The sequence below is a fragment of the Bos taurus genome, chromosome 4 (assembly GCF_002263795.3).
Source record: "Bos taurus isolate L1 Dominette 01449 registration number 42190680 breed Hereford chromosome 4, ARS-UCD2.0, whole genome shotgun sequence".
NCBI classification, from domain to species: Eukaryota; Metazoa; Chordata; class Mammalia; order Artiodactyla; family Bovidae; genus Bos; species Bos taurus.
Genome location: NC_037331.1, coordinates 9,652,131 through 9,679,121, shown reverse-complemented (window position 1 = coordinate 9,679,121; position 26,991 = coordinate 9,652,131). Strand labels below are relative to the sequence as shown.

General features: G+C 37.7%; 1 protein-coding gene across 5 annotated transcripts in view; it reads right to left on the bottom strand.

The window, feature by feature from the left end:
* The window catches only part of ANKIB1 (ankyrin repeat and IBR domain containing 1), a 157,915-nt gene that overhangs the window by 46,705 nt on the left and 84,219 nt on the right, over positions 1 to 26,991 (bottom strand). For all 5 annotated transcript variants that reach the window (XM_024990530.2, XM_024990529.2, NM_001192052.2 and 2 more), the window contains 4 exons: positions 25,462 to 25,644; positions 14,894 to 15,011; positions 3,766 to 3,974; positions 2,472 to 2,560 (listed from right to left, as the gene is read on the bottom strand). In XM_024990530.2, the coding sequence (XP_024846298.1) occupies positions 2,472 to 2,560; positions 3,766 to 3,974; positions 14,894 to 15,011; positions 25,462 to 25,644 (599 nt within the window). The remainder of the gene's footprint in view (positions 1 to 2,471; positions 2,561 to 3,765; positions 3,975 to 14,893; positions 15,012 to 25,461; positions 25,645 to 26,991) is intronic.

Sequence of the window (26,991 nt, the reverse complement as noted above, 5' to 3'; positions counted from 1 at the left end):
AAGGAGAAGAAGGCGTGAGAAAGAGTATTTGAAGCTATAATGACTGAAAACTTCCCAAATATGATGAAAAACATTCATCTATGTATCCAAAATGCTCAAAAAACTCTAAGCAGGAAAAGCTCAGTAAGATCCACTTCTATGATGAACAGCAATCTCTATGACATCTCTGACTCTTGACTGAAGCCTATACATCTAAACCCTATTTCCAGCTAAGCATGCCAGCGCACAACCCACACTATAATCGTCATATGCCTTGGCCAACACTCTTCCTCCTAAGCATCCCACAGTTCTCTAAGCTCGGTCTTAGTTGGAGTACCGCCATTCCACCCACCACCCAATCCACTCTTAACCTCTCCCTCATCTCCTTATTCTTGGAAATTCCACCATTAATGGGGGAAGAAATTAGCATTTATTGAGGAAAACCTCCTATGGGCCAGGTGCTTCACCTTTACCCCCACCCTATGGGGTCACTTGGATATCCACTTAAAACTAAACTACGTAAGGCTTCCAAAACACATCACACTGTTTCATGTCTTTGAGAATGCTGATTCTTTAGCACAGAGGTTGTCTGTCCTACTTCTTTGCCTCTAGCTAATTTTAACTCACACTTCAAGACGTGGTTCTATGATCTCTTCCAGGAAACTTTCCCAAGTAACACACACAAGACTATCTAAGGGCCTTTAAACATTCTTCCTTGCTTCTTAGACTGGGGAGTTTCTTTTCTATGTGCCGATGAAAGGATTGCAATTAATTTAAAATGTTTCATTCACAGATGAATCACTCAATCTGGAATGTGTTTTACTGATACTGCAGATACCTGACTGGACAAGAACATCTGGTAGGAGTGAGGAGAACACTAGGTGGGCTGATAGGGGACCATGGAAAACAACAATCAGTCTTTCAAATTTAAATCTTATCACTAATTCCTCATGGCTAGTCTGTCATGAGTATGGGAGATGGTTCCTGTGATAGGAGTGTGGTGAGGAAGGTCAAAAAAATTAAAAAAAAAAACTCAAGTAAATCTCTTAGGGGGACTCAATTTTATATAGAAATGAAGGTCAACAATATCAAACTTGGTAGAACCCAAATAATACTTCCTAATGCAATTCAGTTGACAATTTTAAGCTAAATAAAGTACTAAACCTATGGAGGATTTTCTGTGCTCAGAACTAGGTCAAAGTTTGCTTTGTGTTATGAGCTCTGACCCTTGCCAATTAATTTATCTGTATCAACTGCACCCATCTGATCCTATCTAATTAGACTCAGAGTAGAATCTATGTTTTAAAAAGAATCAGATAATTTTATTTATTCTAATTTTTTAAAACCCTTTTCAAAAGGTTCTTTTATTCCCCCCTCCAAATAAAATCTTGCCTTATATCCCAATTTGGAAAACAGATAAGAGAAAAGGTGCTGTGCTGTGTGCTCAGTCGTGTCCGACTTTTGCGATCCCAGGGACCATAGACCATGAGATTCTCCGGGCAAGAATGCTGGAGTGGCCTGCCGTTTCCTTCTCCCAGAAAGACAGAAAGAAGATCAGTGTTTGTCCACAGACGGGAAGTGGAGCGGGGTGGTGGTGGTGCAAGTGTAAGATGGAGGTAGGAAGAGACGGGTGGGATGGATTTCAGGGGAAATGAGGAAACACTGGGGGGTAATGAGTATATTCATTAACTTGATTGTTTCATGACATTGTATGGTATATGGAGTCGGAGCTTTTTGAATTATTTAATTTGAATATGTGGCTTACTGTATGTTAATTATACTACAACACAGTTACTAATAAAAGAAAACCAGGAAACGTCTTCAGGTCCTTGTCTCACCTCACATGGTGCTTCCCAACTCCCTACACTTGGTACCCAGTTTTAAAAACTTTTATATAGTTTGAAAGAATAGTTTTAAAACTTTTGTCTTAAATACTAATGACATGCCTTGCTTAGGTCATCAATCAATAGATTATGTGTCTCCGGGGATAACCTGATATCATATTGCTCATCACACTGATCTTCATTCTGTTTATAAACCTCTCTTGAAAAGTACATTAGAGTAAAATTAGTGGATGGTGAGAAAACATAAATTGGTAAGGTACTGGGAAGGAGGACAGAGACAAACATGAGAAGGAAAATAAAATTTCAATTTGTAATATAGACCAATCATACCTAGAAGAGACATAGAACTTTGAATTGATTAGAAAGGAATTTTAAATATCTGTATTGTTATATCTGCTTTCTTCCCCACAGTACCTCACATTAAGCTAAATAACCTTAATTACTAAATTAAACAATTTTATAAAATAGATGGGAAGATAGCAAAATAAAAACAAAATTCTTCTTTAGCAGCAAAATATAAAACATTTCAGTGTAATTCTGAAACCAATATAAATAATCCATATCATTAAATATTGAAAGCAAGCAGTTTTACTGCCAAATCAGAGTGCTACCCTGCAGTACGAAATATGAAGTTGCACATATACTCACGACTCCCAGCATCCTCTACAGAAGTCATGTCCACAGGGCATGTCCACTGGGTCTTCAAATACTGAAATACTGCACATACAAATATCACACTGAAAATGAAGAAGAAAAATGATTTCAACAAAGTCATACTCTTGACGGAGAACATTCCTTTGTTCATTAGTTCATGGCAAAAAATGCCGGTAATTATATAAAGTGTTTCAAAATTATAAGGGAAGTTAAAATTACTGTGCCTATCTTTGACTAAATAACAAATATCACGCTTACCTCATTATAAATTACTGTGGGACTGAAATGTTTTAATGCAAAAGTTAAATTCTTAAACTCTAAACTTATGTGCGAAATTACTCAGCAACTATTTGTTTTGAAAGGGAACATAAGAAACAAATCATTACAATCTATTCAGGTCAAGATCAAATTGCTCCTTGTGAAATAACCACTTCAATATGGTGTCCTTCACCCTATACTCAGCCCAGAAAATCTACAAAAATAAAAAGTAACTTTATTTTTTCAATACAGTAACTCAACATATTCAGAGTAGCAATTTAAGGATTTCTACCCAGGGAACCATGCTACAAAGCTTTGTATCTTCTACACATAACTAGGAGAATCAAACTTTAAAATGTTACAGATGTGAACTACAGAAGTAGGATGCTGTTTTCCAAGAAGGTCCAGATAAAATCTGGAGTACATTCATCACGTACTCCATGATAAATGGAGTACATTTATCATGTATTTTGAGCAGCTGAATTATTCAAGAAACATAAAAACTGCCTATATGAGTGCATCAATGGTTTGACAAAAATACACACAACGGCAGTACTGTGTCTCAATAAAAAGCAAATATTTAGTATGGAAATGTATCTGGATAAATAGCTCCAGAAGCTTCACTGAAACACAGTTATCAACATATTATAAATGTATTCTGAAAAATATAAAAAGGGTCTCATATTTTTGGTTTTAGGTGCTTAACACAAACTCAATTTTTAATATTTCAATATGGCTTATTCAAAACTGTAAGTAACTGGAGCTTTTCAGTGAAAATATCATAAACAGTTTTGCCAAAACCTTTAATGTTTCCTGTTTTAAAAGAGAAAAGAAAGCCCACTTGTTTTTCAATCTATAACTCAGAGATCACAAAAATAGTCTCTGATAATAAATATTTAACCAAAGCATGAAATAATCAAGCCCTTTAAGCAGGGTACAGGATTCAATTACAAGAAGAATACAACTAGAGGCTCCATGAAACAACGTTAAAATTAAAACTATGAGAAGTACACTGAGTACTAAACCATACCAAACTGGTATCCAAATCCCCCGGTGATAAACTTAATTCATCTGGAGAGGTGACGGAAGAGCGGGTCGTCCTTGGCGTTCTTGGAGAAGGGAGTGTGTCCCAGGCGTTATACCCGCTTGGCGGTGGTGTTGGCATCTGAACACCCGATCGCTGGCAGCAGTTCTCTGGGTTGGACATCCAAGCTTCAAGTAATTTCTCCCTGTCCCAGTCTTTAAGACAAATGGAATGGATATCTCTCAAATAACAGAGAAAACATGGTGCTGTTTTAAGAGCTTCATAATAACAAAACAGAGACTAAATTACACGGCTATAGGTCCTCTAGGAAGAAAAGTTATTTGTTAGCAATGTTGTAATTACAAGTGACATACTTAGGTATGTTATATCCATTCATATTTTTAAACAGAATTGAAACTTTTATAATTTACCATGGCTTAGCACCATGTCAATATTTAACAAGATGGCCAAAAATTTCAGGCATTTCTACTCATAATCAAAAGTGGTGGCTCACATATCATTGGAATTTACTAAATTTTATTGGTAAAGGTTTGATTAAGCCATTTCATTCCTTCAAGAATAACATATAACCTCACAATTGGCCTTAGTGCTGTCAAGTTGTAAAATTTTACATAGTTCATAATAAACATGTCAAAATGCCAACAACTCCTACAAATTCATTTGATAAACATCTTGAAAGCAGAAAGAACTTCTTAAGGGATTATGATTATAAAGTTTTAGGGAATTTGATGTAAATTACATATTAAGTGAGCCTGAATCTGGCTTAACTAAAAAAGGTTATCTTTCTACTATGAATACTTTAAAAACAGCCAAGTCACCTATGTTATTATACAGACTCACAAAAACCTAAACCTTTAAAAACAATAAACTGATATATCCAATGATTTTGCTAGGTGTTTAACACATATTATTTCACCCATTCCTCCCAGCAAACTTTCCAATCACTATTGAGGTGAGGAAACCAAGACTTGGGGAAATTATGTGACTTGGCCAGGCTCAAAAAGATACGAGGTATATGAAACAAATTTCTGTGAATCCAAAGTCTGTGTTCTTTCCAGTGCAGCCCAATGAAGCACAGGTCAGAAGTAACACAGAGTCAATTATTTACCATAGGCCCATTCTATATCATTTTACAAACCAAAGACAAATATCTGTGGAAACTCTATATGGAAGACTTTTTTCAACCATATTAAGTCAATATATTTGGCGGTTTAACAGGATAATTAGGATTCAGGTATGCAATGAAGACAGAGTGTGTTTCCACAGGTGCAAAGGCACAGGAGTACAATGGAGAGATGTGAACAGCTCTGTAAAGTTAGAGTTGACTCACTGGAAAAGACTCTGATGCTGGGAGGGAGTGGGGGCAAGAGGAGAAGGGGACGACAGAGGATGATGAGATGGCTGGATGCCAGCACCGACTCGATGGACGTGAGTCTGGGTGAACTCTGGGAGTTGGTGATGGACAGGGAGGCCTGGCGTGCTGCGATCCATGGGGTCGCAAAGAATCGGACACGACTGAGCGAATGATCTGATCTGATCTGATCTGATACTTTGGTTTGGGGAGATGGAAGATAAGATTGGAAATAGGAGTCAGATTACAAAGAAGAAAAATCCAGCAACTGAAAAGCTCTGCATACGAGTGTATTCTGGGAAATGTTGCTAAATGGACCTGAGGTTTTTGATAGGTCACCACAGGCATACCTTGGACTTACCGCAAGTTTTGTTCCAGACCACTGAAATAAAACAAACAGTATAACAAATCAAGTCACACAAATTTTTTTGTCTCCCAGTACATGTAAAGATTATGTTTACACTACATTGGCTATTTTTTTTTTTTTACTATAATGCTATTGCACACTTAACAAGACTACAGTACCTTAATTAAAATACTTTATTGCTAAAAAACACTAACCATCATCTGACAAGGTAAGGTTGCCACAAATCTTCAAGTTGTAAAAAATGCAACATCTACAAAGCACAACAAAGTGAAGTGAAATAAAACAAGGTATACTTGTAATTAACAAGTTCAAACTTTCTTAGAACAGTATGATTATTTTTCAAGTCTCCATTAAAACACTTTTAAATAAAGGGAGAAAAGAACTGCTATAATTTATATACACACAAACAAATTAAATTCTAGTCTTGGATTCTGTCATATCGCTCATTTAGCAAACATTTGTTGAGTGTCTTTTATGTGCCATACACTATGTCCAGCTGTAGGGATACAATGGGAGGGAAAAACAGGCATAATTCCTTCTTTCATGGAATGTAAAGTCTAGTAAAGAGAAAGTCATTAAATAAAATCAACACATTAAAAAAAATATCATCACTGTCAGAAGCAGCATTAAGAAGAGGTAGAGGCTCCCATTTAGGGAGGTCAGAGAAGGTGACTGGGGAAATGGCCTGGCGTGAACATCTGAGGGATGAGTGAGAGCCAACTAGGTAAAAGGTCTCCAGAGACCAGAAGACCAGAAGGAGACCAGAAGGACCCTTTGAGCAAGGCTGAAGAAACAGGCTGGGACCAGGCCATACAGGGGGCTTCCCTGATGCTCAGTGGTAGAGAATCCGCCTGCAATGCAGGAGCTGCAAGAGACACGGGTTCGATCCCTGGGTTGGGAAGATCCCCTGGAGGAGGGCATGGAAACCCACTCCAATATTCTTGCCTGGAGAAGCCCATAGACAGAGGAGCCTGGAGGGCTACAGTCCTTAGGGTCACAAAGAGTTGGACATGACTGAAGCGACTTAGTACGCATGCAGTCCATATAGAACTTCTAAATAACACTCCTATCATCAGTTTACGAGTGACAGGAAGCCAGTGAAAAATCTGGCATATGGGTAGGAAGAAAAGGTTGTCACAGTTAGATTTGAACAGATCTTTCTGACTATAGTATGGAGAGAGAAACCGGATAGGACGAGAGTGGAGGGAAAGGCAGACTAGCAAAGGCTACTGGGAAGTACAAGTAAGAGATAATGCAGCTAAGGCCGTGGCTGGCTGCAGTAGAGACGAAGAGGAAGGGAGAAGTTCAGAGTTGGGAGGTCAGACTGAAAATTTGGTGACATTGGGATATAGTACCTGAAGGAGAGGAAATATCAAAGTTTTTGTCCCAGGTCTACCACGTTTGTTGGTTGGTGCTGCCTTCCACGTAAACAGGAAATACCAGAGACTCAGGTACAGGTTTAACATCGTGATTTTTATTTTAGACATGATGAGATGTTCTAGAGGTACTTTCAAATAGGCAGTTAAATATAAGTGTATAGAGTTCAGAGAAGAACTCTAGTTCAGAGGGAGAAATATCTACAGAAGACTTGGGAGAAGATGTCATTTCCTAGGAAGAGAGTAGAGTGAGAGGAGAAGATGTGGACTATTCAAGTTCAATTACCTTAGAAGTGATGAGTCTCCAAAGGAGCTTTAAAAAAATACTACTAACGCATATATATGGAATTTAGAAAGATGGTAACAATAACCCGGTGTACGAGACAGCAAAAGAGACACTGATGTGTAGAACAGTCTTATGGACTCTGTGGGAGAGGGAGAGGGTGGGAAGATTTGGGAGAATGACATTGAAACATGTAAAATATCATGTAAGAAACGAGTTGCCAGTCCAGGTTCGATACACGATACTGGATGCTTGGGGCTAGTGCACTGGGACGACCCAGAGGGATGGTATGGGGAGGGAGGAGGGAGGAGGGTTCAGGATGGGGAACACATGTATACTTGTGGCGGATTCATTTTGATATTTGGCAAAACTAATGCAATTATGTAAAGTTTAAAAATAAAATAAAATTAAAAAAAAATACTTCAATATACATTTACTCTAAGGACAGTCAAACTAGACTTGGCCTCGTATTTTAAAAAACAGAAATGGCAAACAGCTCCAGTATTCTTGGCTGGAAAATTCCATGGACAGAGGAGCCTGGCGGGCTAGAGTCCACAGGGTCACAAAGAGTTGGATACGACTGAGTGACTGAGCAAACACACAAGTAAATTTTACTTATTTACTCGTTAGGTAGCTTTCAACTATTAATACATGTTAATATTACTGAGGAAATGCTCAGAAAATGACCTTTGTATTTTTAACAGAGTCATTCTTAAAATTCAATTACTTCTCGGTAAATATAGCCAAACATTTCTGTCTTCTGTCTTCTACCTCATTACTTTGGGACTAAATTTGACAGTACCTAAAATAATGCTTAAATTTATTTTCTTGTGGAAAGCTGAATGAATGTTACCAAGGATACAATCTATAAATCTACCAAATAGTTCAGTTTAATAGCTCTGAAACAGAGCCCATCTGGGTTTTGACAGCAATTAGTGCAAACTGTAGTTCTGTGCACTGTCTATTTTATTCACTAACATCATTTACCTCTGAAAATCTTATTTGATTATCAGATGTCACTGATATTACCTAGAAGAATGTAGAAGAAATGTTCATTTGAAAGTCTGCATTAGCCTCTATTTTATGCTCTAACAGGGGAATGCAATAAATTAACAGAACTCTTAAGTTATCAAAAAAGTTATCACAGAATACACAAAAGTCAACTGCTGCTGCTGCTGCTGCTAAGTCGCTTCAGTCGTGTCCGACTCTGTGCAACCCCATAGACGGCAGCCCACCAGGCTCCCCTGTCCCTGGGATTCTCCAGGCAAGAACACTGGAGTGGGTTGCCATTTCAAATTCAATTAGATATCACCTTATTAGAGTTGAGCCTATTATGTAAAAGAAGTAAGTTAAGCAAATATCAATAGAAAGAACATGGAGTTTATCACTTAAAAATACTTGATGACATAATGTATCAACACTAGAGAAGAAAATCTTTGTTTTAATTACAATAAAGTTACTGGTTAAGTTAGCCTTAGATTTTTACAGGATACAACATTATAAGTTAAAATTATGATACATTATATAACTTAGCCCAATGCAGACAACTGTGGCAGAAATGGGTATGCTTACAGAGAAGAATTGCTGCTTACAGTTAAGTGTGACCATGTGACTAAAGTCTGCTCAGTGGAATAGGTGCAGGGGTGATTTATGTCACTTCTGGGACAGGCTCAAAAAAACCTCCCACATCTTTATCTGCATGCTTTTTCCTTTCTGACTGGTTGGCTAGAATGGAGAGAATCCCCAGGGCAACCTCAGAAGCCACTGTTAGGATGGCAGAGTCTCAGTCAGTCGGGATAACTGTGTGGAGCGGAGCCACTGCCCCATTCCCAACCTAAATAAAACACCTTAGACTACTACTATGATCAAGACACATTTACTGTGGTTGACTCTATACTTTCACTTCAGCAGTGGCCTACTCTAATATAACTGGCACAACACAGCCCCTCGCAGATGAGTGATTTCTACTTCTATGCCGGCTCTATATTATATGTACATGAACTCTATTTGAAAGCTCAAGCAAAGGGAAGGTTGCTGTGAACCTTATACAAAAGAAACAAAATTTAAGATATTTTGTATTTCTTTCCCAGTTTCTATATTATGACTGGTAAGCATTATTATTGATTACAAGGAAAATATTTTATCTTTAAATTCTAAGATTTTAAAAACTATTTTGAATTCCTCAATTTCATCTTTGAACCAGGTCTAGATTTTTTTTCCCCAAAGGATTACTTAAAAGTTTTAAAGATGACAATGGAGAAATAGGGTTTTACAATAAAAAGATGGATTTAAAATATACAAATAACATTTCAAATATATTATCTATTCATTCTGTAACTATGTTCTCAAGGCTTAAGGGATGGTTATTGTGGAAACAAAAAAACAATAAAAAGCTGCCCTCTAAGAGCTCCCAGGTTAATGTAGAGGAAAAGCAAATACAGAGATTATTGCAATATTGTATTCTAAGTGTATGACACATGTATGCACAGGATATAATGGGAAGAGACAGGAAGGCTCTCAAAGTAACCCTGGGAATACATAAGCTGGAAAGATTTCCTGGAAGTGGTGCTTAATGAAGACAAGCAGGAGTGGGTAAAAATACGTGTGGAGACTGACGGCCCAGGTGTACAAGCCTGAGTCATGAAGATATACTAAAGAGATGGGATGTTCTAAGTCTGGGGAGAGCCAGTGGAGGGTTTTTCAGCAGGGGAGATAAATGCTCAAAATTTTAAAATGCAATACAAAAAATGAACACGGGTGAAGAGGAAGGCCAACAATGGACTACAATTTAGATGAAAAATAATGACAAACTGAATTTAAGTTGGGGCAGTGAGAATGGAAAGAGCTAGGGAGACTGGGAGAGGATGGGAGCTATTTAGGAAGAGAAATCATGAGGCTGTGCTCAAATGTAATAGACAGGAAGAAGGAAAGTGTGACTTAGTCTGGTCAGGGTAATTAAATGAATATGGAGGCCATTTATCAAGATAGTGGGAGAAATGATGAGTTCATGTATGGACAGCCTTTGGTTAGGGAGAAAAGGTTAAAAAGACATTTAGAAATAAAGTCCTGAATACTACATTAAGGTCAGGGTGTAGCTATGTTCTTTATTATCTAGGTGGCTTTTGAAACCCTTGGTTTCAAAATGTGCACAACAATGTTTCTCAGACAAGGGTCTATTTGGTAGGCTGTTTATAACACATGTTTTTATGCCTATTCCCTCAACTAAAGAAAAGACTTAGATTCTCTAGAAGTCATCCTAGGAATTTCTGGTTAGTTTCCCAGGCAATTCTTATTTACACCAAAAGTTAGAGCCACTGGTATATAAAGTGGAAAAGAGTGTCAAGTACAGAACTCTGGGAAATAGCAATATTGAAGTTTGTGATTCTGGAGGGTAATATACCAAATTATTCACAGAAATGACCAAAGGAAGATGAAATATGCAGTTTAAAATTTTCTTCTAATCAAAAGATCATATAAAAATTTTTGGAAGTGGACATTCTATTTTAATACAGATGATAAAGATTTATAGTTAAAACAAAGAGGTATGTCTCAAAATTATTGGATGAGAAAGACCATTCACCTTTCCCTTTTTAAAAGTAATTTCTAAATCAGAAAAAAACTCTTTGAATAAGCCAAAATGTCAAATATCAATTGAGCAATTGGAGGGTCCACCTCAACATGTGACAATTCCCAAAATGGTTGTCTTAAGGATCACAGAGGACTTATAATAAGCTGAGCACTTTTTCTAAGTAAAGTTGGTAATGTCCTCAAAAAAATTTTTTAAATGAGCAAAAAACCCCCACTGTAAAAGGAACAGTATGTTCTTATGTTGACTCTGTAGATTTTGCTTTGTGCCTTTCACGGTGAGAAACAGTTTTTACATAAAATAAATACAGCTGACAAAAATAAATAATAATAACAAACTGTTAGTTAACTGACTTTATTTAATCGGCTTTAGTAAAAATTAATGTCAAAACCAGGACTAGGACTATGGACTCCAACTCTCAACCCTGCTCAAATCAGATACATTTCTAAAATTAGACAATCTATAAGTTGGTTTATTTGCTCAATTTTCAAAAAGAGATTTCTTATTTCTTCTCTGATTCATAGCCAGTTTATATTTACTTCAAAACACAAGGATGTCGAGTACTGCACTAACCACTGCACAAATAACAAGTCAGGCTTGTTTAACAAACTATTTTGTTTTATATTAAAACATTAAAACAGCCATCTTTTTTTTTTTCATATTGATTGATATTTATTTGAGGACATGCCATGTCAAAATAAAACAAGAGAGTCAACTCTTGCCTTTAACAATAATATTATATTATAAAAGCACTTTACAACTCCATCCCATTTTTGAGTTCTAGTTACTGGGGTATGTGGCCTGATGATTATCTGAAAGCATTTCTCTATTCAGATCCATAATCCAAGTGCTCTCTGAATATTATAAGGTGACAGTAAGTGGGAACTGGAGGAGGAGGAGAAAAGAGAGGGGAATAAGTTTCTCCCAGTTAAGGGTTTGTCACAATGAGGGGATGAGGATGTACGAAGATATTTTTGCTGTCTTTTCACCCTTATACTGTGTTAAGTAATGCTTACAACATAAATTCAGTAGGCTTTTCCTGAGCTGTAACTCAGAAATTTACTTCCTACAAACAATGTATTTACAGATGTGTTTATTAACTTACACAGCATCTCACAATAACTAGTAAAGTTAAAACGGTGCACTTCTGCTACTGTTGCTGCTGTTAAGTCGCTTCAGTCGTGTCCGACAATGTGAGACCCCACAGACGGCAGCCCACCAGGCTCCACCATCCCTGGGATTCTCCAGGCAAGAACACTGGAGTGGCTTGCCATTTCCTTCTCCCATGCATGAAAGTGAAAAGTGAAAGTGAAGTCTCCCAGTCGTGTCCAACTCTTAGCTACCCCATGGACTGGAGCCCACCAGGCTCCTCCATCCATGGATTTTCCAGGCAAGAGGACTGGAGTGGGGTGCCATTGCCTTCTTTGTTTACAGTGTTCTAAGGGAAATACATATTGCCATTGTGATGGAGCTCTAGATAGACTGAATAAAACATCTAAAAGTTAAAAGCAGTTTAAAAAGGCAAAGAAATAAATATCACCAAAGAAAAAAGATTAATTGTAGCTTAAATATAAAACCGAATCACTAATTAACTATATAGATCTAATAAAAAGAAAAGCCAGGTTGAGAGAACCAACATTTAAAAAATGCTGAAAAATAAGGCATAAATCTGCATAATGTTAAGTTTTACTTTCATTCTCTCTTTTCCCTCTTCTATGTATGCCTTACAAATAGCTGTAAAAAGAAGAGAAGCTAAAAGCAAAGGAGAAAAGGAAAGATATAAACACCTGAATGCAGAGTTCCAAGGAACAGCAAGAAGAGATAAGAAAGCCTTCTTCAGCAATCAATGCAAAGAAATAGAGGAAAACAACAGAATGGGAAAGACTAGAGATCTCTTCAAGAAAATTAGAGATACCAAAGGAACATTTCATGCAAAGATGGGCTCAATAAAGAACAGAAATGGTATGGACCTAACAGAAGCAGAAGATATTAAGAAGAGATGGCAAGAATACACAGAAGAACTGTACAAAAAAGATCTTCACGACCCAGATAATCACGATGGTGTGATCACTGACCTAGAGCCAGACATCCTGGAATGTGAAGTCAAGTGGGCCTTAGAAAGCATCACTATGAACAAAGCTAGTGGAGGTGATGGAATTCCAACTGAGCTATTTCAAATCCTGAAAGATGATGCCGTGAAAGTGCTGCACTCAATATGCCAGCAAATTTGGAAAACTCAGCAGTGGCCACAGGACTGGAAAAGGTCAGTTTTCATTCCAATCCCAAAGAAAGGCAATGCCAAAGAATGGCAATGCCAAAGAATGCTCAAACTACCGCACAATTGCACTCATCTCACACGCTAGTAAAGTAATGCTCAAAATTCTCCAAGCCAGGCTTCAGCAATATGTGAACCGTGAACTTCCTGATGTTCAAGCTGGTTTTAGAAAAGGCAGAGGAACCAGAGATCAAATTGCCAACATCCGCTGGATCATCAAAAAAGCAAGAGAGTTCCGGAAAAACATCTATTTCTGTTTTATTGACTATGCCAAAGCCTTTGACTATGTGGATCACAATAAACTGTGGAAAATTCTGAAAGAGATGGGAATACCAGACCACCTGATCTGCCTCTTGAGAAATCTGTATGCAGGTCAGGAAGCAACAGTTAGAACTGGACATGGACCAACAGACTGGTTCCAAATAGGAAAAGGAGTACGTCAAGGCTGTATATTGTCACCCTGCTTATTTAACTTATATTCAGAGCACATCATGAGAAACGCTGGACTGGAAGAAGCACAAGCTGGAATCAAGACTGCCGGGAGAAATATCAATAACCTCAGATATGCAGATGACACCACCCTTATGGCAGAAAGTGGAGAAGAACTAAAAAGCCTCTTGATGAAAGTGAAAGTGGAGAGTGAAAAAGTTGGCTTAAAGCTCAACATTCAGAAAACGAAGATCATGGCATCCGGTCCCATCACTTCATGGGAAATAGATGGGGAAACAGTGTCAGACTTTATTTTTCTGGGCTCCAAAATCACTGCAGATGGTGACTGCAGCCATGAAATTAAAAGATGCTTACTCCTTGGAAGGAAAGTTATGACCAACCTAGATAGCATATTCAAAAGCAGAGACATTACTTTGCCAACAAAGGTTCGTCTAGTCAAGGCTATGGTTTTTCCTGTGGTCATGTATGGATGTGAGAGTTGGACTGTGAAGAAGGCTGAGCGCCGAAGAATTGATGCTTTTGAACTGTGGTGTTGGAGAAGACTCTTGAGAGTCCCTTGGACTGCAAGGAGATCCAACCGGTCCATTCTGAAGGAGATCAGCCCTGGGATTTCTTTGGAAGGAATGATGCTAAAGCTGAAACTCCAGTACTTTGGCCACCTCATGCGAAGAGTTGACTCATTGGAAAAGACTCTGATGCTGGGAGGTATTGGGGCGAAGAGGAGAAGGGGACGACATAGGATGAGATGGCTGGATGGCATCACTGACTTGATGGACGTGAGTCTGAGTGAAGTTCGGGAGTTGGTGATGGACAGGGAGGCCTGGCGTGCTGTGATTCATGGGGTCGCAAAGAGTCGGACACGACTGAGCGACTGATCTGATCTGATGTATGCTTGTTCAGATCTGCTCTAAGGGCTTATAAGAAAACTTTTCATATTCAATTTGATCTCGAATGTCCTGGGCAAAGTATTTGCTATTCTGTTGAAGATTCTATAGTTGGTAAGGTTTAGACATCATTGTTTTCATTTGTTACAGAAATTTTGATTAAGGTGCCAAATTTACATTCTAAAAATTGAAAGTAGGTAAAAAAGGCAAAGAAATAAATATAACCAAAGAAAAAAGATTAATTGATTCTTCTTAAAGGAATTTGATTTCTACAGTGCCTTGCTTGCACAGCATTTTTTAAAAAAGAAATAAAGGAAAAAATAAAGAAAAGAAACTCAAGAGAAATCTATTGCTTAAAAAACTTTTCTTTTTCAAACAGAACTCTATTTTGACAATTTTAAAATCTTGGGAGAATTAGCTCTTAGAAGAATTACATATTTAAAACGTGCTGAAAAAACAAGAGAAAAGTAAAAGTGCTTCAAAACAGCCATCTTTTAACTGTGAAAAGTTTCAAAAGTACTCAGGACATTTCTTTCATTACCATGAGCTCGAAGTAAAGCTTCAGCAGTAAATAGTGGAGCCTGGAGCATGTCTGCTGTTTCCACAATGAGCATATCTTTCAATCTACGAAGATCCTGAGGTCTTAATCCTTCATATGGCTGTAAAAAGAAGAAAAACAAAATTAAATTGGCTATTATACCTTTAGGAAGTTCTGCAAATCTATAAATAAATATATATGGTTATCATTTATTTAATCTTTTAGTTCTGGTTTGGCAATGAAGCTAAAAAGGCACTGTATCTTCCACTATCACAAACTTCAAACTACTTTATCACAAGTCTTTTTTTAAGCTGGAAAGTAGATGCCTGGTCTCACGAACCTCATCACTCTAAAATAAAGAATTATACTATGATGACAAGATCATCTTATAGTTTCAAAAATCTAAGAAATACTAAAAAAAAGCATTAGAAATAAAAACCTACAATTTACCACTGACCAATGGTCATGATCAATGTTCTAAAGTATTTCTATCCAGTCTTTTCTTTCTGCAAATCAACTGTATGTGAATATGCATGTATTCACTTACATACAGCTTTAATCACCGAACCAGCAACATTTACACTTATTAAGACTGAATTTGGAGGAAAGTGATTATGACATAGTATTCAACTTACTCATAAATGTATTATCTCTGTTTATTCAAGTGTTTGTTAACACTCCATAAAGGTACTTTATCATTTCAAGTGTTTTTTTATTCTTCTGTTATCCTTTATCTTTTCCCCCCTTTGCTTTTAACAGAAAACATATAAAGAACAAAATCACAAATGTCTCACCATTCATAAATTTATAAATGCCAAAATAACCTGTGACATGTTTTCCTCATTTCCCCAATTTCCCCATCTTCCCCATCCTGTTTATGGCACTCACTACCATGAACTTGATTTGTAGCTATTGTAATAACAAGGCATAACATTATAAATATCATTAAGCAGTTTGCCTTTATTTTTATTCAATATTGCATTTTATTACTAATATTAATATATATATCTACTTCAATCCTTTAAACAGATGTAACCAGCTTACTGCAGTAAGCACAGAACTAAAGATAACAACTTAAAATGCACTAGAAATTCTGAACTACTCATCAGAATTACAACCACAGAGGACGTCCTTTGGTGACATTTATCAAATATTCCAGAGAGTTCTGGAAACCCCAGAACAGATGCAGTTAGTAAACTCCATCTTTTACAGTTGGCTTACAGTTATTTTAAAATTAGATATTAACTTTATTTCTTGTTTTCCTTTTTTTAAATTATCATGGAAACCATTTCATCGGTTGTTACTCAACCCCATATGACAGGAACTCTATTCATCAAGGATATTTCTCTCACTTGAGACAAGTTTTCTAATCCTAAAATGTCTTCTGGTAGGGAGGCATATATAAGCAATGAGTGTATTTATGACAGGAAAGACTGACAGACTTGACTGCAAAAACATTGCCAAGATTTAAACATAAAAACTATGTTGCTTTTAATATATAAGGAATTTGTGACAGTCAGTAAATTTAAAACATCGAACGTCACAAAAACACAAACATCCTTAAGTATATAAGCTCTCTACCTAAAAAAATGGTCAACGTTTGGAACTAAAAAACAAAAGACCCAACAACCACCCTCAATATTGCTAAGGTCGCAGTGAGATAATCCTCTGATATACTTTTTTATATAGGTAAAAATAGAAATTGGTATATCATTTAAAAACTAAGCATCACATCCCATGAGTCTTTAAAATATTCATCTTTTGACTCAATAATCTTACTTACAGGAATTCATCCTAAGGTCTAATCGCAATGTGAACAGAACTGATCATCTGCAAAGTTACTTATAAAAGTGACAAAATACAACTAACTCAAATGTACTTTAAGGGAGTTAAAGGATGTCTACACGTTAAGAGTAGTCAGCCGTCACTCAAAATATTTCCTATAAGTTTATAAATATCAAGAAATGCTAAGAAAAATAAAAAAACTATTGAACACTGATGAAAAGTGGAAGGTAATGTGTTACAAGCATTATTTATAAGTGGTAGAAAAATGAATACTTAAAATTTTTACTGTGCTTTTTATAAAGAGCGTGTTTGGTTGAAAAAAATTTAATCAAAAAAATTAAAGAAAAGTCACTGGGGATGTTAAAGAGCTTTAAACATTGGTGGAGCATGCACTCAATCGGTCTGCAGTGTTACTCTTTTTATAAATGATGGTAAAGCCTTAATACTGAATACACCACACAGCACACTGTATTAATAGTCTACTACACCGATACATGCGTTCAGCTATACTGCCATGAATCTCTACATATTATAGGTATCCTATGACCCTAACTAGAAAAAGAAAAAAAAATTAACCTAAACTTCTAATATAATTTATTATTATATCCCTCTCTAGGGATTAACTAAAAAGAAATTAAAAAGGGAAATTTAATCCCAACTATCCTTTGAAAAGTACCCCCAAATCATCATGTACAGCTTGCTTTTAAGCTAATTTATTAAAACACACCTTTTCATGCAAAAACTCACAAATCCCTTCATGATTAAATCTGTAGTATTCAGTCTAGCCTAGAAGTTATTCACTATGTGTAACACTGCTTCTAAGTTCAGATTTGGGACTCCAGGTATTTTTCCTGCCCCAGTAATGAAAAACAATATTTCTTGATATTCCCAGTGGTGGCAGTTGTATATTTCCTGGTATTAATTCCTTAATGTTCTTCTTTAGAGTAGCCTTCATTCTACCTAATTTATGTTGAACAAAATAAAATGTGATTTTAGATATATCAAGAAAGGAATAACGTAAAGCAACTTGTATACATTCCTTTTTTAAAAAATACACAGCTTAAAACTTAAATAGGTAACAATGGAAGAAAAATAGTTCTTGAAGGAAAAAGACATACTGCCTTCATGAACATGTAACATGATCACTCTGAATCTCTGCAACTGAACTAGGTTACGTGAAGCACTTTAATACATAGTTCAGTCCCAGGTCAGTAGGAGTCCAATATGCTATGGGGGAAGAATGGGAAAATGCTCCAGGAAGAATGAAGAGGCTGGGCCAAAGCGGAAACCATGCTCAGCTGTGGGTGTGGTCTGGTGGGGAAAGTAAAGTACCATTCTATAAAGAATAATAACACACTGGAACCTGGAATGTCAGGGCTCATGAATCAAGGTGAATTGGCTGTTGTCAAGTAGATGGCAAGAGCGACCATCCACATCTCAGGAATCACTGAACTAATTAAAATGGATGGGAATGGGTGAATTTAATTCAGATGACCATTATATCTACTACTGTGGGCAAGAAACCCTTAGAAGAAATGGAGTAGCCCTCACAGTCAACAAGAGAGTCTGAAATGCAGTACTTGGGTGCAATCTCAAAACCAACAGAATGATCTTGGTTCATTTCCAAGGCAAACCTTTCGGCATCACAGTAACCCAAGTTTATGCTCCAAACACTAACACTGAAGAAGCTGAAGTTGAATGGTTCTATGAAGACCTACAAGACATTCTAGAACTAACACCAACAAAAGATGCTCTTTTCATCACAGGAGACTGGAATACAAAAGTAGGAAGTCAAGAGATACCTGGAGTAATAGGCAAGTTTGGCTTTGGAGTACAAAATGAAGCAGGGCAAAGACTAACAGAGTTTTGCCAAGAGAATGCACTGGTCATAGCAAACACCCTCTTCCAAGAACACAAGAGACATCTCTACATATGGACATCATCAGATGGTCAACACCAGAATCTGATTGATTATATTTTTGTAGCTGAAGATGGAGAAGCTCTACACAGTCAGCAAAAACAAGACCTGGAGCTGACTGTGGTTCAGATCATCAGCTCCTTATTGCAAAATTCAGACCTAAACTGAAGAAAGTAGGGAAAGCACTAGACCATTCCGGTATGACCTAAATCAAATCCTTTATGATTATGCACTGGAGATGATGAATCAATTCAAGGGATTAGATCTGGTAGACAGAGTGCCTCAAGCACTATGGATGGATGCTCGTAACACTGTACGGGGGGTGGTGACTAAAACCATCTCCAAGAAAAAAGAAATGCAAGAAGGCAAAGTGGTTGTCTAAGGAGGCCTTACAAATAGCTGAAAAAGAAGAGAAGCAAAAGTCAAAGGAAAGAGGGAAAGATATACCCATCTGAAGGTAGAGTTCTAGAGAACAGCTAGGAGAGAGAAGAAATCCTTCTTAAGTGAACAATGCAAAGAAACACAGGAAAACAATAGAATGGGAAAGACTAGAGATCTTCTCAAGAAAACTGGAGATACCAAGGGAACATTGCATGCAAAGATGAGCACAATGAAGGACAGAAACAGCAAGGACCTAACAGAGGCAGAGGAGATTAAGAAGAGATGGCAAGAATACACAGAAGAACTGTACAAAAAGGTCTTCACGACCCAGACAACTATGATGGTGTGATCACTCACCTAGAGCCAGACATCCTGGAATGCGAAGTCAAGTGGGCCTTAGGAAGCATCACTACAAACAAAGCTAGTGGTGGTGATGGAATTCCTGCTGAGCTATTTCACATCCTAAAAGATGATGCTTTTAAAGTGCTACACTCAATATGCCAGCAAATTTGGAAAACTCAACAGTGGCCACAGAACTGGAAAAGGTCAGTTTTCATTCCAATCCCAAAGAAAGGCAATGCCAAAGAATGTGCAAACTAACATACAACTGTATTCATTTCACATGCTAACAAGGTAATGCTCAAAATCCTTCATGCACGGCTTAAACAGTATGAGAACCGAGAATTTCCAGATGTACAAGCTGGATTTAGAAAAGGCAGAGGAATCAGAGATCAAATTGTCAACATCCACTGGGTCATAGAGAAAGCAAGAGAATTCCAAAAAAAATCCTATCTACCTCTGCTTCATTGACTTTGCTAAAGCCTTTGAGTATGTGGATAACAACAAACTGGAAAATTCTTAAAGAGAAGGGAATACCAGACCACCTTACTTATCTCCTGAGAAACCCGTATAAAGCACAAGAAGCAACTGTTAGAACTGGACATGGAACAGTAGACTGGTTCAAAATTGGGAAAGGAGTATGTCAAGGCTGTATACTGTCACCCTGCTTACTTATAAGCAGAGTACATCATGTGAAATGCCAGGCTGGATGAATCCCTAGCTGGAAACAAGACTGTTGGGAGAAATATCCATAACCTCATATATGCGGATGACACTAATGGCACAAAGTGAAGAGGAACTAAAGAGCTGCTTAATGAAGGTGAAAAAGAAGAGTGAAAAAGCTAGCTTAAAACAACATTCACAAAAATGAAGATCATAGCATCCAGTTCAATCACTTCAGGCAGACAGATGGGGAAAAAGTGGAAACAGTGACAGATTTTATTTTCTTAAGCTCCAAAATCAGTGCAGACAGTGTCTGCTGTCATAAAATTAAAAGTTGCTTGCTCCTTGGAAGAAAAGCTATGACAAACCTAGACAGCATATTAAAAAGCAGAGACATCACTTTGATGACAACGGTCTGTACAGTCAAAGCTATGGTTTTTCCAGTAGTCATGTATGGAAGTGAGAGCCAGACCATAAAGAAGGCTGAGCATCAAAGAACTGATGCTTTCAAACTGTGGTGCTGGAGAAGATTCTTGAGAGTCCCTTGGACAGCAGGGAGCACAAACGTGACAATCGTACAGGAAATCAGCCCTGAATATTCACTGGAAGGACTGACGCAGAAGCTCTAACACTTTGGCCACCTGACATGAAGAACCAACTCACTGGAAAAAATCTTGATGCTGGGAAGATTGAGGGCAGGAGGAGAAGCGGGTAACAGAGGATGAAATGGTTGGATGGCATCACCGACTCAATGACATGAGTTTAAGCAAACTCTGGGAGATAGTGAAGGACAGGGAACTGGCATGCTGCAGTCCATGGGGTCACAAAGAGTTGGACACAACTTACTGACTCAAAACCAATAACATGTAGGCAGTGTCCCTCTCTTCTGCAGGGTTACATTGAAGGTGCCTTTCTCTTTTCTGTTGCAAAGATAAACTGCTTCAATTTTCAGATTAATACAAACCATCAGTAACCTTCAAAGCAGTCCAATACTGATATAAAGAAAGAAAAAGAAAAGTAATTTAAAGACAAACAGGGAATAAAAGCGCCTCTTTTGCATCAGTACATATTACTGCTACCAAAACACCACTGAAGAAAAGTGAAACAGTCCAACATGTAAACTGTACCACTTTGAAGTCATGTATAAAGTGATAGTATTTTCAAAAACTGTTTCAGAAGAGACTGTGACAAAGGAGTTATTAAAGATATATTTATTTTCCCCTACAATTAAAATAGCTTTCCCTGATTACATAGGTGAAATAAGTTCACTGTTGGAAAAAAATGAAAAAACAGGTACTTATTGACCCAAGTATATTGGTAACTGTTAAAATTTTAAAAGATGTGAAAGACACTTAGGAGAAGGAGAGGATATTTCCAATTTCTCTCAATACCAACCTCACATTAGCTGACCCCTGAGCTGAGCCTGGCTCAGTGATAAAGAATCTGCCTGCCAATGTGGGTGACACAGGAGACGCAGGTTCTATCCGGGGTTGCTAAGTTCCCCTGGAGAAGGGAATGGCTAACCACTGCAGTATTCTTGACCTGACAATCCCACTGACAGAGGAGCCTGGCGGGCTGTAGTCCTTGGGGTCGCAAAGAATCGGATACGACTGAGCACACAGCACAGGGCTTAGTCTGAGAAAGAGTGGGGGAAGAACAAGTACAGAAAGACTCAGGGCTCTCAGAGGAAAGCAGCTATGCCTCCTAAGGGTGGTAGCCAGCCAAGGCAACGGCCAACCGTACTGGGTCCCTGTCAGAAAAGGAGCTTTGAGCCTCCCTGAGTTATAGGCTGGGAGGGGAGAGGAATGGGTGGGTTCTTGCGATGGCTTTCACAGTACTGTATTGCACAGTTTTCCCTTCCCTTATCTAGCGATAGTCACACAGTCTTCTCCTACAAAGCCTGACTCTTACTGGAGTCTTTGTTCTTTCTTTGAGGGGTTGGATAAAATAAGTACCTCCATTCCTAGCTATCACTCTAATATATCATCTTGTTTTTATTTCTTCCAAGCAGTTTACAACTCTTGATATTGTGTTCATTTATTTTTTAATCTTATTTGTGTGCATCTATCTTTGCTAGAATGTAAGCATCTAGAGGGCAGGAGATCTTTGTTCCTCACTGTATCCCTAATTTCTGTTAAAACACTGTCTGGTAAAGTAGTCACTCAAAATTTTGTCAATGATGGGGTGAAGAAGAAGACTGCCCATTTACAGACTCATCATCTGGAGGAAAGGACTAAATTAAAATGTGTCAGGAATTCCTCGGTGGTTAAGCAGTTAAGACCTTGCCTTCCAATGCAGGGGGTGTGGGTTCCATCCCTGGTCAGGAAGCTAAGATCCCACATGGCTGGTGGCCAAAAAAACAAAACATATAACAGAAACAATATGGTAACAAATTCAGTAAAAACTTTAAAAACGGTCATTAAAAAAAAAAAAAAGTCATTAAAAAAAATCTTTAAAGTAACCTTTAACTAAAGAAAATATGATAGGTAAAACAATATAAATCTTTTAAGAAACTCTTTTTTTGATCATCTGGAGAAGTAGAAGCTTACAAACTGTCAGAAATTCATGGGAAATTAAAAAACAGACAATACAGTTATTTTTCTAAACACAAATAATAGTTATATTAAGTCCTATTGAACCAAATTCAATTCAGTTCAGTTCAGTCGCTCAGTAGTGTGCGACTCTTTGCGACCCCATGAATCGCAGCACACCAGGCCTCCCTATCACCAATTTCTGGAGTTCACTCAAACTCATGTCCATCGAGTTGGTGATGCCATCCAACCATCTCATCTTCTTGTCATCCCCTTCTCCTCCTGCCCCCAATCCCTCCCAGCATCAGAGTCTTTTCCAATGAGTCAACTCTTCGCATAGGTGGCCAAAGTATTGGAGTTTCAGCTTTAGCATCAGTCCTTCCAATGAACACTCAGGACTGATCTTTAGAATGGACGGTTGGATCTCCTTGCAGTCCAAGGGACTCTCAAGAGTCTTCTCCAACACCACAGTTCAAAAGCATCAATTCTTCGGCACTCAGCTTTCTTCACAGTCCAACTCTCACATCCATACATGACCACTGGAAAAACCATAGCCTTGACTAGATGGACCTTTGTTGGCAATCTCTCTGCTTTTTAATATGCTATCTAGGTTGGTCATAACTTTCCTTCCAAGGAGTAAGCGTCTTTTAATTTCATGGCTGCAGTCACCATCTGTAGTGATTTTGGAGCCCCCAAAAATAAAGTCTGACACTGTTTCCACTGTTTCCCCATGTATTTGCCATGAAGTGATGGGACCAGATGCCATGATCTTCGTTTTCTGAATGTTGGGCTTTAAGCCAACTTTTTCACTCTCCTCTTTCACTTTCATCAAGAGGCTTTTTAGTTCCTCTTCACTTTCTGCCATAAGGGTGGTGTCATCTGCAGATCTGAGGTTATTGATATTTCTCCCGGCAATCTTGATTCCAGCTTGTGCTTCCTCCAGCCCAGCATTTCTCATGATGTACTCTGCGTGTAAGTTAAATAAGCAGGGTGACAATATACAGCCTTGATGTACTCCTTTTCCTATTTGGAACCAGTCTGCTGTTTCAGTTCTAACTACTGCTTCCTGACCTGCATACAGGTTTCTCAAGAGGCAGGTTCAGGTGCTCTAGTATTCCCTTCTCTTTCAGAATTTTCCACAGTTTATTGTAATCCACACAGTCAAAGGCTTTGGCATAGTCAATAAGAACCAAATTAGCACTGAATAAACATTGAGAAATCAATCACTTTTAGAGGAAAAAATTTATTGTGTATTACAATAACTTATTTATTTAAGTATTATTTATGGATGTCCACTGTACAAGCAGTGCTTTCAGTCATGGAAAATATTCTGCTGAATAAGAAAGTTATGATTCTGGCACTAACAGAGTTGACAATCTAATAAAAGAGAAAGGCAATAAACAAGTAAACAAATATATAAACAAAATAATTACAGCATGTGATAAAAATAAATAGGGTATTGTGATAAAGAGTAACAGAAGGCGAGGGGCCTACTTCAGAAGAATGGTCTAAGACTGCCTCTTTGAACATCTGATATAGTCAAGAGAAAACTTGGGAGATGATTTCAGACATAAGGAATAGAAGTGCAAAAAGCCTTAGTGTAGTCTAAGTACTATAGCGTGCCAGGAAAAATCATTTGAGATAAGGCTGAAAAGGCAAATAGTGGCAAGACCATGTAAGTTCTTATATCTGAGCAAACAGTTTGGATTTTATTCTAAGTGCAATGAAAATCACTAAACGGTTAAGTGATATGATCTAATTTATGTTTAATAATGTCACTCTGGCTACTGTGCACAAAATGGATTCTAAGGGGACTAAAACAGAATCAGGAGACCAGTTAGGGAACTACTGGTTCCCTAAGCAGTTCAGATGAAAAGTGAAGGTGGAAAGGACGACTGAGGGAGGCAGGAGCAGAGAACAAGAGAAGTAAATGGATTTGGGTTATATTTTTGGAGGTAAATTGACAGAACTCCCAGATTGTCTGGATGTGATGAACTGAAAATGTTGCTACATTTATGCTTGCGTGGGTGGAGGTAATGTTTACCGATACAAGGAAGACTTAAAGGAAACCCAGGGAGCAAAGTCCCTGCAACCCAGGGAAGAAGTGTCTCACTAAGAAGGGAGCGGTTAATTGTGTCAAGTGGTGCTGAGGAATTCAGGTAAGAGGAGGAGAGAAAAGCATCAGGTAAGAGGAGGAGAGAAAAGGGTTTGGCAAGATGGTGACTCTTAATGTCCATGTCAGTGCAGTTCCATCAGAGTAGAAGGGGAGAAAGTTACACTGCAGAGGGCTGGAGAGTGAAGGGAAGGTGAGGAAGTCAGAATGTACAGACAACTCTTAAATTTTGTTCTTCTCATATGAAGATCAGGGATATGGGGCTACAACTGAAGGGGGACAGGGACAGGAAGAGTGGTTAATGGAGAAGTTGTTTTGTATTTTAAGATGGGCGTTATCCAAGCATGTTTGTTGAGAAGAGCAATCCAGACAGGCAGAGACTGAGGAACAGGAGAACTGGAGTCTTAGAGTCAGCATCGCTCTATACAATTAAACATATATATGGGGCTGCCCTCATAGCTAAGTTGGTAAAGAATCCGCCTGCAATGCAGGAGACTCCAGTTTGATTCCTAGTCAGGAAGATCCCCTGGAGAAGGGATAGGCTACCCACTCCAGTATTCTGGCCTGGAGAATTCCATGGACTGTATAGTCCATGGGGTCACAAAGAGTCAGACATGACTGAGTGACTTTCACACACACACAAACACACATAAGTCAAAGGACAGGTTTTCTAGATCCTTTTCACACTTATGGCTTTTTCAGATGTATTTTCATACTTATGGCTATACAGGTGACAGAATGTATAGCATACTGCAAAGACGACCACACAAACTGGGTTTTAAAGAAGAAAAAAAAATTTAGTACAATATTTGCATAATTTCTTTCATTAAAAAAAACTTACCTCTCGTTTATCTAAAGCAGCATATTCAGCTTCTATTTCTTCAGCTTCAGGATCTCGTGAGAATACCATTTGAGATTCTAGATTCAGGGCCAAATCTTTGTGGTGCTGCTTTTCAGCACAATCACAAGGAGTATCTTTATTCTCATTCTCAGCAAACAGGTCTCCTCCATGTTTTACTAAAAGCTAAAAAAGATTTTTTCAAAAAAATTGCAGCTATAGATTTAAATGACAAGTTATTCCATGCTACATATTAAAACTTTTTAATATAATAAAATAAGCATGACAAAAAATCAATAATATGTAATAATATGAAGTGACAGTAAAAGTTAGATACCAGCGGCTTCTGATTTTAAGATAAGCAAATTACTGTTAATTGCTGTTAAGATGACTTCCTTTGGTTAAAAACAACAAACCTGTTTCTTAAATTTTATAAAGAAATTCTTAAACATTCTGTCCAATCCAAAGTTTTACTTAAAAATGAATAATTTTATAGCTATTCAATGCTTTAAATTTTATACATTTCTACAAATCTTTCTCAAACAAGAAGGACATAACCACTAACACCTGATGTCCTGGCAAGGCAGACAAAAATTTTCATTTGCGTCATTCATTATCCAGTTAAACACTGAAATGAAATTAGGTTTAGCAAATCACTGAAGCAAAACTGTTTCCAGTATTACTCAAAATAAGCAATGGGAATAGCTACTCACAGCCAAGGTAAGAAGATACTCCATCAAATCTCTTGATATTTAAAGGAAGGATTTCACCCAAAGAAATCCCACTTGTAAAAATGCATAAAAGAGTAACAGTGTGTTTACTACCGAGGTTTCTGCGGATTTTGTAGAAGCTTAATACACTGTTACTAAGGGCTGTAGGTTCAAGGTTCCCCATTACATCTGCAGACACTGGGAAGGACATGAATACCACGAGGGCCATAATCCAGGACACCCCTGAAGGACAGCCTAACAATTAGTCACGGAGCGAATTCTTTTACAGTATTCACTCACCACCACATAACACAGTAACAGACACCACCTATTGTTTTCTGAGTGCCAAGCACTATGCTGAGACCTCTAATACATATTCTTATTTAATGTTAACAACCCCAAGTGTAGGGACACTGTGATGTTTCAGAAGAGTTAAATAACTTGACCAAAATTACCCACTAATAAGCAGCAGAACTGGGTTTCAGACACAAGTTTGACTGAGTTGTTAATGACACTGTACTGACACAAAGAACAGGTTGATCGCAAACATTAAAGAAGTCACACGTATCCTGGGCATACTGTAAAGTTCTGGCCAGATCTCATTTATGATCTAAACGTGAATACTTTTTAGAGATTTTCATTGTTTAAGGGAGTTAATCAAAATGGTAGTTTCTTTTCATTTTCTTCCAAATTTTATCTCCTCTCCTTCCAACAAACACAGATCTTCCTGTAAAATTCCTTTATTGCTTCTGCAATTCTCAGGGTTCCTCTACAGTTATCCCAAGAGGCCCTGACAAAATAAGGGACCTACACCAATGCCAGG